Consider the following 17,100-nt stretch of genomic DNA (forward strand, 5'->3'; position numbering starts at 1 on the left):
ATTCTACCACCCCTTCAATTTAACGTTATGTTGGTGGTCCTAACCAGTGCAGTGGGGGCAGGGTGGAAAGACGCCTTTACAAATGGTATGATTATTACTGTATATAGAGAATTTAATAGCATCCACAGGTAAATTATTAGAACTAACAAGTGAATTTACCAATGTTATTGGAAAAACAGTTAAAGAGACAAAAATCAAGTACATTGGTATGTACAACAAAACCTTAGAAAATAAAATTTTAAAAGTTGTTCTTATAGTAGCAAAATCAAACACCTCAAAATAAATCAAACACATGTAACGTTTTAAAGAAAAGCACAAATCGTTAGTAAGAAAAATTTCTAAAGACCCAAATAAATGGAGGAATATACCATGTTCATGAATTGGAAGACTATCCTAAATGTCAATTCTCCTTAAAACTGATCTATAAATTCAATGCAATCCTGTACAAAATCCTTGCAGGTCCAAATCCTTTACAGAAATTGAAAACCTCATTCTAATATTTAAATGGGATAAAAAAAAGACTAAGAGCTTTGGAAATCTTGGAAAAGAACAAAGCTGGGAGACTTATACTACCAGACAGGAAAACTTTTTTTCTTTTTTCTTTTTTTTTTTTAGCAGCTAGCCCATATGGGAATCCAAACCCTTGATCTTGGCCTACAAGGCAGCACACTAACCAGCTCAACTAACCAGACAACCCATAAAAACTTATTTTAATACTACAATAATTAAAACAGTGTAGTATTGATACAGGGTAGGCAGACCAATGAACTAAAAGAAACTCAAGAAATATTTATGTATGCAGTCACTGAATTGGGACAAAGATGACCCCACAGTAAAGTCGAGGAATGATGACTTTTTCCAAAAAAGAAAAAAACTAATCTCACAAAATACACAAAAATAAATTCCAGATGGACTGTAGACCTAAATGTAAAAGGTTAAAAATAAACAGATAAATAAACAAAGCATTTAGAAGAAAACACTGAAACATATCTTCATGACTTTAGGGTAGACAAAGATTTCACAAACAAGTGGTTACAAACGAAAAAATGGTAAATTAGACAATATTAAAATTGGTAGATAAATTGTATCATCAAAAGACTATTGAGAGATTTAAAAGGCAACCCACACAGTGAAGGATACACAGAATAATGTGAAAGAAATGGATAAATGTTCACAAAAAAAAATAAATGCTCACAAAAAAAATACAGCAAAATCTTCACAACATAATTCACAATAGCCAAAACTGGAAACAACCTAAATGACCTCCAACAGCATTAAATAAGTTGTGGTATATTCACACAAAGGAATATGATACAAGAAGAATGAACACACTGCAACTGACAAATATGTAATACTAATGAAAAGAAGCCAGACATAAAATAGTACACCTTTATTATGCCATTTATATAGAATTCAAAAACAGGTGAAACTGAAACCAGTTTGAACCGGTATGTACTGGCATGTTTCCTTATTCTAACCTACTTGAATGAGATATTTTACAAAGTGCATGCATCACTGCTTCCACGTCTGCCCCAGATGACCTTCCAATGATCCTTGTTCTGCTAACAGAACAACTACAAGTGGAACCATAAGAAAGGGACCAGGAAATGAGGACCACAATTAGAAGGAAACGATACCGTAAATGGTTGCAGGAGGGACCTAAAAGAAAGGGAGACCAGGATTTCACCAAGCCTCACCAGTCAAACTCTGCCAACTTGATACTTATTCTTTTCCTTGCTCCCCAACTCCTAAAAAACATGCCCAGACCCTGGATGAGGGAGACAGACGTGAGCTTGCATCCTGTCTCCTCACTGGTCCATCCTGCAATAAAGCTTTCTGAGTCTCACAAAAGCCACTGTCAGAATTTGGCTTTCTATGCACATCAGGCAGCAAACCCATTGCTTTGTAACAAAATGAATCTATAGTGATAAAAATCAATAGTAGTTGCACCTCTGCAGAGTGAGAGAAAGATGGAAGGGAACAGGAAGGTAACATTCTGGGGTGATGGAAATATACTATACCTTAATCTGGATGACCATCAAACAAATATATACATTTCTCAAAATTCCCAGGGCTGTTTGCAGAAGACTTGTGTGTTTGTACTGTATGTAAGTCATACCTCAAAAAAAATACTGGTAGGTAGCATTTAAACACATAAATGGGAAGGATTTTAGGCCAGTGTTATGCAAAGTAGTCAGTCGACAAACTATTTGTTGAGGTCCCTGACAATACAAGGAGCTTGCTCCGTACTGTAAATCAACACACTGCTTCCTTCAAAGAGAAAGCCTTGCTATGAAAACAATGTCAGCTCAACTAAACACTGGGTTGAGCTAAGCTGTGTTAGTAGTGACACAGGTGATGAACATTCTAGTGAAACCTCCTTATCTTAACCTGGACTGGAATAAGCATTGACGTAAAGATCAAAAAAAGTGAGAACATGCTAAAGTTCTTTTTGGGTTAGGTTTGAGATATCAATTTGAACTACTTCAGGAAAAGAAAGAAAAAGGAAAACCAAAAAAAAAAAAAAAAAACAATTTTAACAAAAATAGTAAGATGGCTGAGAGGAGTCCAAGTACTGCATATCAATAAATGCAAACATAGATGGTCTAAACTCACTGGTTAAAAGAAACAGACAAATTGAATTTTTTTTTTTTTTTTTTTTTTGTCTTTTTGTCTTTTTTACTGACCGGTAACGGGATCGCAACCCTCTGTGTCGCATCCGTACCGGGGACCGGCAACGGGATCGCAACCCTCAGTGTTGCGCCCGCACCACGCTCAGCCAGTGAGCGGGAACCGGTCTGTATGTGGGATCCAAACCCTCAGCAGGAGCACCGCCGCGCTCCCAAGCGGCGCACTCTTCAGTGCGCCACCGGGCCAGCCCTGAATTTTTTTTAAATAACCTATCTGCTATATATCAAAAACACTGATTGTAAAAAGGAGGGAAAATAAATAAAACTGGTAAAGTATACAGGCAATAGCATACTAATAGAGTATACTAATGAAAAAAAAAAGTCTTAAAACAAAAGGCATAATAAGGTTAAAGAAGATCACTAAAATAATGACCAAAAATCCAACTCACCAAAAAAACAATTACAAACAAGTACACACCTAACATAGTAAGCTTAAAATATACAAGGCAAAAAAACTGACATAACTTCAGAGTAAAAATGATAAGTCCACAATCACAGTAGATCTCAACCCACTCTTCAACTTTTACCCTCAATTCTCCATCCTTTTTCAGACTTTCTGTCTTCCCCTTATATCAGATGACAAAGACATAGAGACACTATCTTGCTCCAAAGCACAGAATAAGCACTTTTGTTACTTTCCATCCCATTTACACAGCCTACTGATCAAGAAGGAAACTCGTGGATCTTAAGGACTAACGGTCAATCCGGATGCATTCTGAACTCTTAAGACTATTTTGTCATCAGTTAGAGGAACAGTGAACTGAAGATAGTGAACCTCTGAAAAATGTCAGGTACTACGTGGCTTATTGCTGCCACCTTCTGGACACAATGTTCACTTGCACTTCAATCATATTGATTTTTAAAAGTCCCAGTAAGAAAGCACATAAGGTCCTAAACAGTAATCTTTCCTGAACCTCCTTTATCTAATGAGAGGAAGATTCTCTAAATTAAATGTGTGTCCTCTCTATGTCTGTGCAACTTACAAGCCTCTGGTAACAATGTTTATTTTTTCCAAGTCATGGGTTTACGTGAGTATAGAAAAATCACATTGCCTGAAATCCACTTGGAACTTAATATATCCACAAAGACTACCAATTTTTCCATACAACCACTGGAAAATTGTATTTTATATACAAATAATTACAGTGAGTCACTTTAAATACATCAATTACACTTTACTCATATGGCATATTATCTACATTACTTGCAATGTTTCTTAAAATATGCGTGTATAGGGCCGGCCCGGTGGCGCACTCAGTAGAGTGCGGCGCTCCCGCCAAGGGTTTGGATCCCATATAGAGACCAGTCCGCTCACTGGCTGAGCGTGGTGTGGGCACGACACCAAGGGTTGCGATCCTGTTGCTGGTCGTGGTACGGGCGCGACACCAAGGGTTGCGATTCCGTTACCGGTCACAAAAAAAAGACAAAAAGGAAAAAAAAAATATGCGTGTATAAATACATACTAAATCTTCTAGCACTCACCCATACCTGGTTCCCTAACCTTCCAGGCACATGGGAAAATTACACTTCCTGTTCCCTTAGCACTTACCTGGGACCGTCTGATTAGTTCTGGTCAACGGGTTGTCAGTGGAAGCGCCACATGCCACTTGCAGGCCAAAGCAAGTATATGCATGTGTGAGACCCTCCGGCATTCTCTTCCTTTGCCACAGTGACAAGAAGGGGCCTCAAAAGATAGCCAAGCCCCATGATCAAAGCAACTTAGATCACTAAAGATGGCTGCCTTAGAGAGACTTTCTAAGAGTAAAAAATAAACTTTTATTGTGTCAAGCAATTGAAGTTGGCTCTTGAATGTTACCTCAGCACAGTCTAGCCCAGGATTTCTCAAGAGTAGAACTACTGCCATCTTAGGCTAGATAACTCATTGTTGTGGGCAATGTCCTATGCATTGTAGCATACTAAGCAGCATCCCTGGCCTCTATCTACTAGATACCAAATCACACTCTTCAATGTGACAACCAAAAATGTTTCCAGACATTGCCTTCCTCCTTCTCTTGGAGAACCACTGACCTAGCTAAGCCTGACCAATACAGAGTATGTACATATGCTTCTATGTAATGTATGATGAATATATGTGTATGAGTATGTTTAAGTCAAATGTCACCTATTCTCCACACTTTATTATATATTAAGGTCAGCTATTCTACAGGCCCTTAACAGACATGAACTCTCATTTCTCCAACTAGGAAAGTTAATTCATAAAGTTAAAAAATTTCAATCAATATCACACGTTTCTCTATAGTAAGGTAAACAAAATATTCCAAAAGGGTATATAAATCCATACATACTATGCTGTTCATTTCGGAGGACTCATAGCTCCCAACCGGATGGACATTTCCAATGGGTTCCAAGCCCTCTTCATCCCACATGTATGTTCCATCAGAGCTATCAGATGGAGAAAGTTCAAATGAAGAACCAGCTCTGTAATCTGTATCTGGTGAAATCAAGTTATTCCCAGAAGTATGTTTTGTACATTCACTCCTGTCTTGAAATGATTTAAAAAGAGAGAGAAAAATTATCAATTTACAAAAATATGATTATATTCCATATTCTAAAAGTATAAGCTCTAATAATTTGATATATTATACCAAAAAGTTGGCCCAAAAAAGCATTCATAGCTGTAGCATTCATAGCTGTAGCATTCTCTAAATCTTAAACGATAAAAAAAAATCAGGAGGCAAAATCTTCAAAATAAGCTACTGAAATGTTTTCCAATATGCAAAAAGAAAATTCATTTAGCCATTTTTCACTTCTTCAACATTTCTAAAAATGTAAATAAAGACTCACATTCCTTTAATATTTCCCAAGGTACTTACTTTTAACCACTATCCAGGAAACTCCTTTCCTCTGGGTACATTATTTAACCTCATAGTTACGTCCTTATAAGAAAAGAAAAACTTGTTCTAGCAGTCACTTTTAGAACACCTGCTGACAATCAAAGGTTTAGGTGCACCTCTAGGCATAACCTAGTCCATTGATTAGACCATGTGCCCATACCCAGACTCTTCAGTTTGTTCTTTCTTCAAGCTATATGGGCACAAAAATATATTTTCTCCAGCATTTAGTGCCAGGATAACCAACTATAAGAGAAAATGTTTCACATGCCATTCTCACTTCCTTCACTTAAAATAATAATATATAAAGCTCCTCTGGAAGTATAACTATAAAGATTGCTAAATAAGAAAAATTTCCTAGGATATGAAATCCATTAGATTGGACATAAACTATATTGTCTCATTTACTCTTCTCGTACGACTTTACTCTTAACAAATATCATTGATCTGCTGCTACACTAAGGGAAGTGACAGTTTGTTTAACAGTATGCCACTGGTGGGGAGAAGTGGGAAAATAAACCATTTGGACACACTGCACATACTAAGTAGAAACAGGCCTGTGTCTGACAGCCAAAGAAGAGCAAAGATTAAGAGTATTTTTATTGCTATTGTTTTAGATAGGGTGAAAAACAGGATAGGGAACAAAAGCTAGGAAGATAAATGTTGCCCACTCCTACTGTATCTAGATCCATCTCTCTGTGAAACTGATAGTATCTTGGAATTTACCAGAAGATAATCCTAAATGTGAGTTTGGTTCTATTATCTAGGAGAAAGCAAATAAACTTAAGGATATTAATATTTACCAGAGACACTTATATCTATCCATTCATCAGTTTTACTGAAGGATTTTTCATTTTCCTTGGGGGCATCAAATACATCCTTTGGTGGTACATTTTCATGCTTTTCTTCTTTGAGAGAAATCTCCTCTGGAGTTATTCTCGTTCTGTTAGAGTCTTCTATATCTATAAAATCATCACTAAAGTCTTCACTTAAATCATTCTTATCAGAAGATGACAAAGAAGACAAGGAAATGTCATCTACATCATCACTCAGATATCTAATTTTAGCATCATGCTTCATGGTCTGGTCGTTTTCTGCTCTATAGCTTTCATTTTCAATTAGTTCTTGGTCCTTATTTGTAACTCTGTGTTTAGCCAAAACTGTAGCATCTTCCTCTATACGTGTGTCAGCAGGTGAATTTTTATTACTATCAACTGTGATTGTCCCAGAAAATGGAGGTCGGCTAGATTTCAGCAAAGAGGAATGAACCATCCTATAACCCAAAGTGGAAGTTACACCTGGGCCATTTGGTAAAGCCAGCTTCTTTCCACCAGCAGCAAAAGGCCTACTAAATCCACACCCCAAATGTTCATTCCCATTGAGTACTTCTAACTGCTGAGAATTTCTTGTTAGCATACCTGACCGTAGAGGCACTCTAATGGGTAGCTGTTGGTTCTGATAAGGCTTTGTAAGATCTACGGCTCTGTTGAAGGAATGTGATCTGGTTATAGATGAAGGCGGAAGGAATGAATTCTGAATGGAATGTGAAAAACTTTGTGACCTTACCATTTTTTCACAAGTAATAGATTTAATATTGTCTGGAGATTGTGCTAAGCTTTCTCCAGAACTGCTTCTGGTGGCACAGGAGTTTGCTCTAGGCCTTTGTATGCTACCAACAGATCGATTTCCATAAAATCCATTCAACTGCGATTTTGGAGCACTGACTGAAGAATATGAAGTCCTTCCTAATAATGTGCCTTTAGTGAATTTACCAAAATTAGATGGTCCAGAAAAAGACTTTTGGTTTAACTCCTCTGTAGATGACACAAACATAGTGGATGGCTTTGCTAACTTTGATGTGAATACAGAAACACTTTTCAAACCTCCTTTTATCCCATTTTTATCAAACATTACTTGAGTAGAAGCATGTTTTCCAGGATCAATTAATTTATCGTGTGGATTTTGAGTACTGTTAGGCTCTTCAGCATTTTGTGCGATAAATTGGTATTTATTTACTTTTCTCCAATTCAATGAATGGGATGGTGGACAATCAGAGCCATTATTTTTTATGTAACTTTTAAAGTTACTACTCTTGGAAGTTCCTAATAGATTAACAGGAGTCCCATTTGGCATCGGCTGCAGTGTACTTCGCACAGATTTTGTTCCATATTTTGGCAACTTGGAGCCCAAAAATGTCTTGATTTGTGTTTTTTCTTCCATGAGCTATAAGGTGCATTTGTTCTTAAAATTTGACAGAGTCTGAGGAGAAAAAAAAAGGTAGATTAAACATACTTAAACAAGGATAATTACATAGATTATTACATAATATGAATGCAGAAAAGCCCAAAAGCAACTCATAATTCTCATAAAACTCTTAACAAATATTAAATTATTAAATGTACTAATTACTAACTTTATGCTGAAAGAAAATAAAGAACATTTTTATAAACACTTTTATAAACTTGGGCTACAGATAACGACAACAAAATCCAGAAATAATAAAATTAGACTACCAAATTTGTGTACAGAAAAATAATACTTCTACAATACATCTTCCAATTTCCAATCCAAATAATTTTTCTCACTTTGGGTAATATTCCTTCCTTTAAAAATAAGAACATGTGATTTGTTTTTTAAAAATACACATGATCTTACAAAAACTGGAACACGTTTTTAAAACCTTAATTACTAAAGTCACGGGAAGAATGTAAGTAAAGAATAAAATAGTACCAAAAAAAAAAAACTCTTCCGGATTAAGGGTTGAGTTATTACAGTTGTCATTTTAAGTAACTATCCCAAAAGAATTTCCATCTAGTATATAAACAGACACTACTGTTAGTATCAGAGTGAGAACTACAAGTGTTAATAAAGTTGCTTCATCTATTAATCTCAATCCCTCAAATTTATTTTAAAAATAATACAACACTACAAATACAAGAAGGATCAATGCATACACAAGAGCACAACACTAGTAACAACTAGTGTCCTCTTTTTGAGTAATTGTTTAATAAATTATGACATGTCATGTGATAAGATTATAAAGATAAAATGGAAATATTAAAATGCTTGTCCTCAGCCAGCTGCCAAAAAAATAAAATTTTTTTAAATAAAATAAAAAAATAAAAATGTCCTAACATTAACAAATATAATATGGTCACTATATTATCACTGTAATTATATAAAAAGTCTGTAAAAACACAAACAAGGACAAAATGCAAATAAAAGAAAAATATATGTCCTAGAGTCTGATTTCTTATTTATGTATCTTATGACATTGTCTTTAATTTGTTAATATTTTTAATTTAAAAATAAAAACTGATTCCAAGTCAACCATGGCCTAAGAATTAGTTTCTAGAGAACAAAAGTAATATTACGTCAAAAGTAAATATTTAGAAAATCATGCAGACAAAGATGCTGGGGTGAAACAGAATTACAGAATGTCCTGTCCCCAAAACTAATAAAAGGGTCAGAATATATGATATTACGTCAAAAGTAAATATTTAGAAAATCATGCAGACAAAGATATTGGGGTGAAACAGAATTACAGAATGTCCTGTCCCCAAAACTAATAAAAGGGTCAGAATATATGTATGTGTATACTTTTTTATCCAAAAACCTATCAGCTGCCGTTAAACAAGAAAAAGTTTGAACTAAGAACATATAAATTTTAAAACTAGTGAACAGAAAAAGATTCCATACAGTACGGTACGGCTCCTAGCCTGATTACACTGCCAGGAAGCAGTAATGAGAAAAATAGGTGAGCTAAGAAAACTTAAAAAAACTTGTAAATTTTAATAAACATCCTCTGATTTGGAAAGAAAGATCCAATTAGAAAAGACCAGAAAATACATCTTGAGCACAGAAACTTCGAAACCTTGGCAGAGGCAAGAGTAGTCACCAAAATCTGCCTGCTTCCAAGGCACTATGCTGAGTTGCAGGAAGGGTCTGAATCCCACAGAAATGTACTACACCATCAGGGGAATGTAGTGAGGCTAATGCAAAACACTTAACACAACCTAAAGAGAAAAAAGCCTGGGGTCCCAGAAAAGCTCTCCCACCAATACCACCTCATGCCCTTCAACTACAGAAAAGAAGACAGAGAAAAACATACACTTCTCAAAATGGGTACTGAGGGAGTGCTGTCAAAGGAAGAGACAGCTAAGATGGGAAAGGCTTTAGGGGGAATTACCAGCATTGTATCAGGACAAAAGCAAAGCCTTAACCTAGTTATACAAATTAAGCCTGAGCAAGATAAAGAGAAATGGACTTGTAACTGTATAAACAAGGAGGTGGAAAGAAGAGAAGACAATGAATATAGCACACAAAACAAAGGAAGAATCCAGTCTGAAAGAAAACAAGGAAAAGAAGGAAATCCCTTCTTTTGTAACAGAGAACAACCTAATAAGGAACATATATCTAATAAAACAAAAGCTCAAAGATGAAAAGACAGAATAGTTAAGTTGAAAGGAAGGTTACAGAGCTAAGGAAACCAATTAAGAACACAGAATTTGAAAAAAAGAAAGAAAAAGAACCAAAGACTGAAAATCAAACTACTGGCATGGAAAAAAATCTTTAAATAATCAGAGTATTGAGAAAAAAAGACAACAATATCAAAGCAATTAGATAGAAAACGAAGGACAAAGATTGAACAGAGAGATAATTAGTATCCCTGAAGTAGAATAACTAAACAAATGGAAGAGAAAAGCAGGGGGACATAATAGAAAATATCCCTAAAATAAAGAAGAAAAAAGTCCATAGAAGGGAAGGAAAATATAACCGAATCACAGATCTAAATACACATCCTGGTTAAGTAAATGAAATACCAAGGATAAAGAAATAATTTCCAGTAACACAAGCAGGAAAAAAAAAAAAATCACCTTGTAAAAGAAAATATTAAGACTTGCAATAAACAAAAGAAAGTACCAGATATCTTTCCAAAGAAATGCTAGAGCTTCTGACAAGAAATTAACCCTACAGAAATTGTCACTGGGCTATTTCATAACTCTGTAAAAACAAACGTTAACACGTAGAAAACTAATGTAATACAAATCTTGTCTACAGACATGCAAATAAATTCTGTCCAGCCGAGGTTCAACTGACTTCCCTCCACCACTCAGGAAGAAGCCAGCTTTTCATTTCTTTGAAAATTCTCTTTGATATTCCTGATCTATCAATGTCTCTGTTCTTACCATTTTCCTTTGAACCAGCTGTAACATCTGACTCCAGCCTTAATAATGAGATAATAAAACCTTTCACATGTGTTCATTTTATATCTAAATGAGAATCATGATTTTATCTTCTTCTAAAATTTATCCTTTAATAGTTTTGGCAGTCCTACAAAGATACCCAGTGGATTCACCTGACAAACTAGGGAATTACTTTGTCAAAGCAGTATAACTCATGGGCAGCTTTAGCTCAGATATGTCTTGTCTTGTCTTCCAGGACTAAATCAAAACTATTAACAGAACTTTGCTCTTTTTATTTTAATTTTCTTCTTTACCAACTTTGCATTTTGTTTTTGTTTTTAGTTTATTTATGATCAATAAGTTATTCCCCAGTAGTGATAATAATGACTGGGAACTGGATTTTTTGGACTGCCATTTAGTGATCTCTGTGAGCAAATTAGTGGTTTAAACAAATCTATTCTCTGTTGGATGAAAGAAAAAGGAGTATTATCTCTTTTGTCTATCTATTTTGAGCTCAAATCAATCGGAATTTCATGCCCACCAGGAAAGAGAATAGCTCTTTGATATTTGGAAAGGTGAGGTTTTGTGTTTCCTCTTTATCCATGGCTAAAATTGCAGAATTGGAAGCCATAAAGTTCTCTCAGTGTCTACAGGACTATGTGTCTATAATTCAGAAAGGTCTTCACCTCTAGTTGTGAGTATATAATGCATTCTACCCCAGAGAGAATTAATAAATTGGATTATAAAGTCTCTTAAAGTATCTCCATTCTGATTGGCTTACAGAAATAAACACATATAAATTGAATATTACCAAAATTCTCAGAAAAAAGGAAACTGATCTTCTAATACTTGAAATGTGGTATACTTTTAAAAATTATTCTTATAGAAACTAACTCAGAAAAGTAAGAATCAAGTTCACATAATTAAGATAAATGTCTGACAAACAAACCTAGTTTAATAATTTTGGTTTCATAAAAACAGCTCTGTCCTCTCATTTTTTATCAGTGTTAAGTATAATAAAAGCAAATATTTTTAACCAGAATAACATTTTCCTGAAACTTATAACAGACTTACTGATCAAATAAGTAAACTTTACTCATACACGATGTTTAAGATTATGAAAATGTAAATTTGTGTTTAAATTGAGCGATTATTTTCACAAACTTCTTATTTTAACAGTAATTATGTTTTATACTATGTCAGCTTGAAAATAATTTCCAAGATCTTTAAGGTAACTTAAAGCCTTGCACTAATATTAAATTGAATTAACTTATGGATAATCATTGGCTAGCTAGATCATTCTAAGACAGAATACTAAAACACTGATTACTAAGCATTATTTTAAGTTTATACACTTTTGCTTCTTATTGTATGCTTCAGAAAGACTACATCTTTGGGACATGTAAATGAACATGTTCATTTTTTCCACTTAAAGAAATTGTATAATAAATCTCATTTTTACAAAAATAACACTAGAGAAAGAGACATCACAAAGAAGTTTGTGTGCACATACGTTTAAACAAACAAACAGTTAATAGTTGTGACCATTAAGGAACTGAGGATTAGGGGAAGACAAGACTTCTTTTTGTCTTTAAATTATTATTGTTTCAATATTTTAAATACACCCATACTTTTGCAATTTAAAAAGTTTTAACTAGAAAACTGTACTTAAAAAATAACCATTTATTCAGCACTAAAATAAAACTCTTAACATTCCAGTCTAACAAAAAAAATTTTTTTAATGAAGTTTAATATCATAAAATATACTTAAAAGACATAAAAATAGCTGTCTGAAGAACAAAAAGGACTTTTTATTTCAACAGTTATTACTTCTTCAAAAATTACCATTTCAACTTCTCCAGACCACAATCTCAATTTAATATGTATTATTTATTAATCTTACCTTTAAATTTTATTCTAAATTCATCATTTTCATTCCACATTCTACTTCATATGCTGCTCATCTATCTCTTCCTGTGCTACTACCAAGGATTCCTACATTACCTAAATTCCAATCTCAATTCTATTCAAACCATCAACAGTTATCCTCTTAGAGCACAAATCTGATCACCGTCATTCTACTGATGAAAAACCATGTGTGGACCTAGGAACAACAAAATAAAACCCCAAATTCATTGCACAGGGAGCAAGCTTCTGAAATCTCTATTTGGTTTCACCCTGTCTTTACCATACATTCAAGCCAATGTGTATTATTTCCCATTCCCCAAAATCCATCCTGTACTTTCTATGCTCACTAAAGTTGCAAAGATCCCCTTGAAGGACCTACCCTCAAAGTCCAAAATCACTACTATATCCACAAACCTTTCCAGTTAAAATTAATCTTACATCCTTCTGTATTCCCTTCACACCAATAATACACTTGAGCATGTCTTCTAATTGTGTGCATGTCTATTTTGACCCATAAGAAAGTAGACCTGTTGAGAGCATAAACTAAGTCCTACATACTTTGAGACCTGCTATAGACCCACAAATTTAATAGATCCTCAACTTTTAAGTAAAGTTATAATCTGTTAATGCAAACTAACTTAATAAATAGTAAATCAAGACTGAAAAAAACTTGGTTTTGTGAATCTATGACTGAGAGTAGTAACTACCTTGAGCAAGGTGTTTAAAGGGATTCTGAGGTCAGATCTAGACTCCCCGATAGTGTCATGATCAAGCAGAAATGTCTGCCATGAGTAGAAAAAGAGATAGTACCAATAACCATGCCAGATAACTTCATTCCTCTTTTTTTATAATGGTCTTTATCACAAAACACACTCCCAAACCCACAAACTCTTTCAGGATAACCATAAGAAAACTGGTAATGATATTACATATAATGGTCATTTTGCAAATCACTAAATAAGACATATTAAAGATTCTATCCTCTGGTGACTCAGTCTGTGAGTCAGGAAGGCTTTTAACATTTCCCTGTCTGTCGCAAGTAGACTGAGGAGAGAACATTCTATTCTTTCACTTCTCTATGCCTCTATTTTCCTGCCAGAGTCCAGCTCTGCAGGATTCGTAGGACCTGAATAGGTGGAGTCGGTGAAGACAAAGAGAGAAAGGTGGACCACAAATGTCTAGTGCAAGTGTGGACAACAACCACATGAATCTTGCTTTACTTATATTTTTTTATTTAATCTTTTATATATGATTTATCTTTCATCAAAACATTTCTTATTTCATTTCTATTGAAAGGGAAAGGTCAAAATGTTCCAAAGCACTCATGCTCTGACAAAAACATCTACTCATGCATCAATAGTTCACCCCAAAGTCTGTGGCTTGTGGCCAGGAAACTATACAATAGCAGCATGCTTGGCTTTAAAGCGTCAGACTTTTAGTCTGAACTATAATTCTTAACCTTCTTAACTTATACGTAAACTTACATTCTAAATTCTTATCTAATCTTACTTATACTTATGTTTAGCAATTTAATAATGTTTATGTTTATATCAACTATGCTAATTCTTAACCAACTAAAACCATATTACTTATATCATGATTCTATATAACAAAATATAACAATAAATCTCTATTACTGTTAAATGATTCTAAATTATAAACTAACCTAAAACAAACCTGTTAATATCAAAACTTGCTTATATTATACTATTTACTTATTTGTCTCTATAACAAAGCGTTTCAGATCTCTGCCAACTGACTCCAGGATGACCCTTCTCAGGTACTGTGTCATTCCAATCCCGGAATGATATATTCCTGGTGAGTCAAATGAAGCAGTGCGAGTGGAGAAGGAACAAAGAAATCTGTTACTGGTTGAGATCAATTAGTTATAAACACCACTGCACTCGGACCCACCCTCTCCCCAAGGGACATGGATAGAATTTTTAACACAATAACTTCATTCCACATGTACAAGAGCATGATCACAGCTATAATGGATCAATGCACACATCACTAATGGGAAAGATCAACAACAAAATTAAATCAAGCCAACCCATACCAGGAACATGCATCGAAAACACCTTTAGTACTGACAATGCCTTTTAAATAAACCAATTAATTTTGATGTATTATTAACATGTTCTTTGAGAAACTCCAGGGCCCTCGGAATTTCCCAAAGCCAGACTAAGCCAAAAGGTGAGGCCTTCTAATTCTGAGAAGCCTTGTCAAGTAACCAAAGGTGGGGCCGAGCCCGTGGCGCACTCGGGAGAATGCGGTGCTGGGAGCGCAGCAGCGCTCCCGCCGCGGGTTTGGATCCTATATAGGGATGACCGGTGCGCTCACAGCACTCAGCGCGCTCACAGCACTCAGCCCGCTCACTGGCTGAGCGTAGTGCAGCCGGTCTCAAAAAAAAAAAGGACAAAAAAAAAAGTAACCAAAGGTGAACAAACAGGAAATTCCATGGAGCCATGAGACATACATGGGATCCCCCTGCAAGCCTAGCTGAACAAGGGGTGTTGCTCCTCAGGCTCCCATGCCATTCCATATAGCAGAATGGCTCTCGACACTTTCCTGTCTAAAATGAGAGTAATACATGCTATCTCCCAAGAGCACCTTAAAGTATTTATAACTTAGAGGCACTAGATGAGCCCAAAAGACAGACACACTGTTAATAAAAAGTGTTTAGGTTTCTACCATTTGGGGGTTAAAAAAAAAAAGAAGAATGCTAAAACCTGAACGGACTATTTCCTATCAAGAATACTTACCGATTTCTAAATGTACAAATATTTGCAACACAAATGATAATAATCATCTTGAACTATGGTCTTAAGTCTAAATGAATCTGATGGCTCAACTGTAAAGTTTCTCTATCTGCTTAACTATGAATATTGTCACTTCATTTGCTGATGAGCTACCTTCTGCCTTTAAATGTTCATGAAACTTTCTCCTACATTTGTTTATAACTTTGAAATGAAATAAAACAAACATTGTGGGTCTGCCTCTTTTTGGTAGCCATGCTATCTGTCACGCACGTTACCTGATATACAACCTGTTAAGTGTATTTAAAAAAATGTAATCATTAACAACTGAAAAAGTGCTTGCTGGCTACATCATCTAATAATCTTCTCTGAGACAGTTTAATACTGTCTGTGAGCTTTATTTTAATGTTGAACTAAGAATACCTGGTATAGGGCATGGAAATGTCTGAGATTTTGAGTTAGTTTTTATAAGAATAATTTTTAAAAGCATATCACATTTACAATATTGGTATTTCACATTTGAAATAATTTTCAAAACTATTTATAAATTCCTTTCTTATAAACTAGTAAATCACAATTTCCTGCTTTTAAAAGGATTCCACCACTTGATGAGAAGGGGAAAAAAGGAGCAAGTTCCTACCAATTGCTTAATCTTCATAATATTATGAAGTGGTAGATTTCATCCCATCCCTAAATAGCTAAACCAAGATCAGAAAGGCTGAAATACTTTCTGCCGAAAAGGATTCTGGTTCAAGTCTACCTGATTTCAGGACCAATGCAGAATGCCTTCATAACACAGGGATGTAATATTCTGAGAGGCTTACTGACAGCTAGGGACAATAGCAAAGGAAGGGACTGAATAGCTAATGTTAGATGAGAAACATAAAGACTGCAAAAAACCTAGGGATTAATTAAAGGGGAAGTTCTGCAGAGGAACAGTAAAAAGCTGCCACTTTTTCAAACTTCTTCCATATCCATTACCTTATCATCTGAGAAACTACCCACTCACTTTCTTTTTTTGGTTTTTCAAATAGATTTTTAGAATGTATGAATTGCCTGCATTTTAGGGATTTAAATAGGCATAAATTCACTTCTGAGTCCAAGAACAACTAACTGAACAACAATGCTGATGACTACAGAGAGATAAGCAGTCACATCTAAAACTTGTTTTCACATCCAGATGACTACATCGTAACTTAAAATGATTTGTTGTTTGTTTACCTTGTGTTACTCAACTACTTCCCCCATATCCCCTTTTTTCCTGTTTTTCCTGTCATCTGTGGCATAAGCTGCTTCAAAGTCTCGATTATAGTAATTAAATGAGCAAAAATGACACCTTTGACCAAAGTACAGTTTAAAACAGTGCAACTCATTACAGATTCTTCAATGTTTTAAAAACTGCACACCAAGCTCAACACAAAGCCCCATTATTGTATCAATTTGACTTTTTTGTCCTCCAGTTGGGGTTCAAAGTACAGTTGTACAAAGTACAAAGTACAACTGTCAGTTGGGGTTCAAAGTAACTTGTGAAAGTTAGGCTCAGAAGGAATTTGTGGTTTAGAAACAATAAATAACGTTATTAAAAGCAGATTCAAAGTGTATTACTTCTTGGGGCCGGCCCAGTGACGCACTGCTACAGTGCGCCGCTCGGGAGCGCGGCGGCACTCCCGCCGAGGGTTCGGATCCCACATACAGACCGGTTCCC

The 17,100-nt window shown here is 35.1% G+C and overlaps 1 protein-coding gene across 5 annotated transcripts in view; it reads right to left on the reverse strand.

Annotated features, from left to right (window-relative positions):
• Positions 1-17,100, reverse strand: part of CCSER2 (coiled-coil serine-rich protein 2) — a 208,766-nt gene that overhangs the window by 151,365 nt on the left and 40,301 nt on the right. For all 5 annotated transcript variants that reach the window (XM_008580570.1, XM_008580572.1, XM_008580573.1 and 2 more), the window contains exons 2-3: positions 6,346-7,801; positions 4,997-5,193 (exon numbers count right to left, since the gene is read on the reverse strand). In XM_008580570.1, the coding sequence (XP_008578792.1) occupies positions 4,997-5,193; positions 6,346-7,762 (1,614 nt within the window). In that variant the 5' untranslated portion in view covers positions 7,763-7,801. The remainder of the gene's footprint in view (positions 1-4,996; positions 5,194-6,345; positions 7,802-17,100) is intronic.

This window comes from Galeopterus variegatus, unplaced genomic scaffold (genome assembly GCF_000696425.1).
Source record: "Galeopterus variegatus unplaced genomic scaffold, G_variegatus-3.0.2 Scaffold2128, whole genome shotgun sequence".
Lineage (NCBI taxonomy): Eukaryota > Metazoa > Chordata > Mammalia > Dermoptera > Cynocephalidae > Galeopterus > Galeopterus variegatus.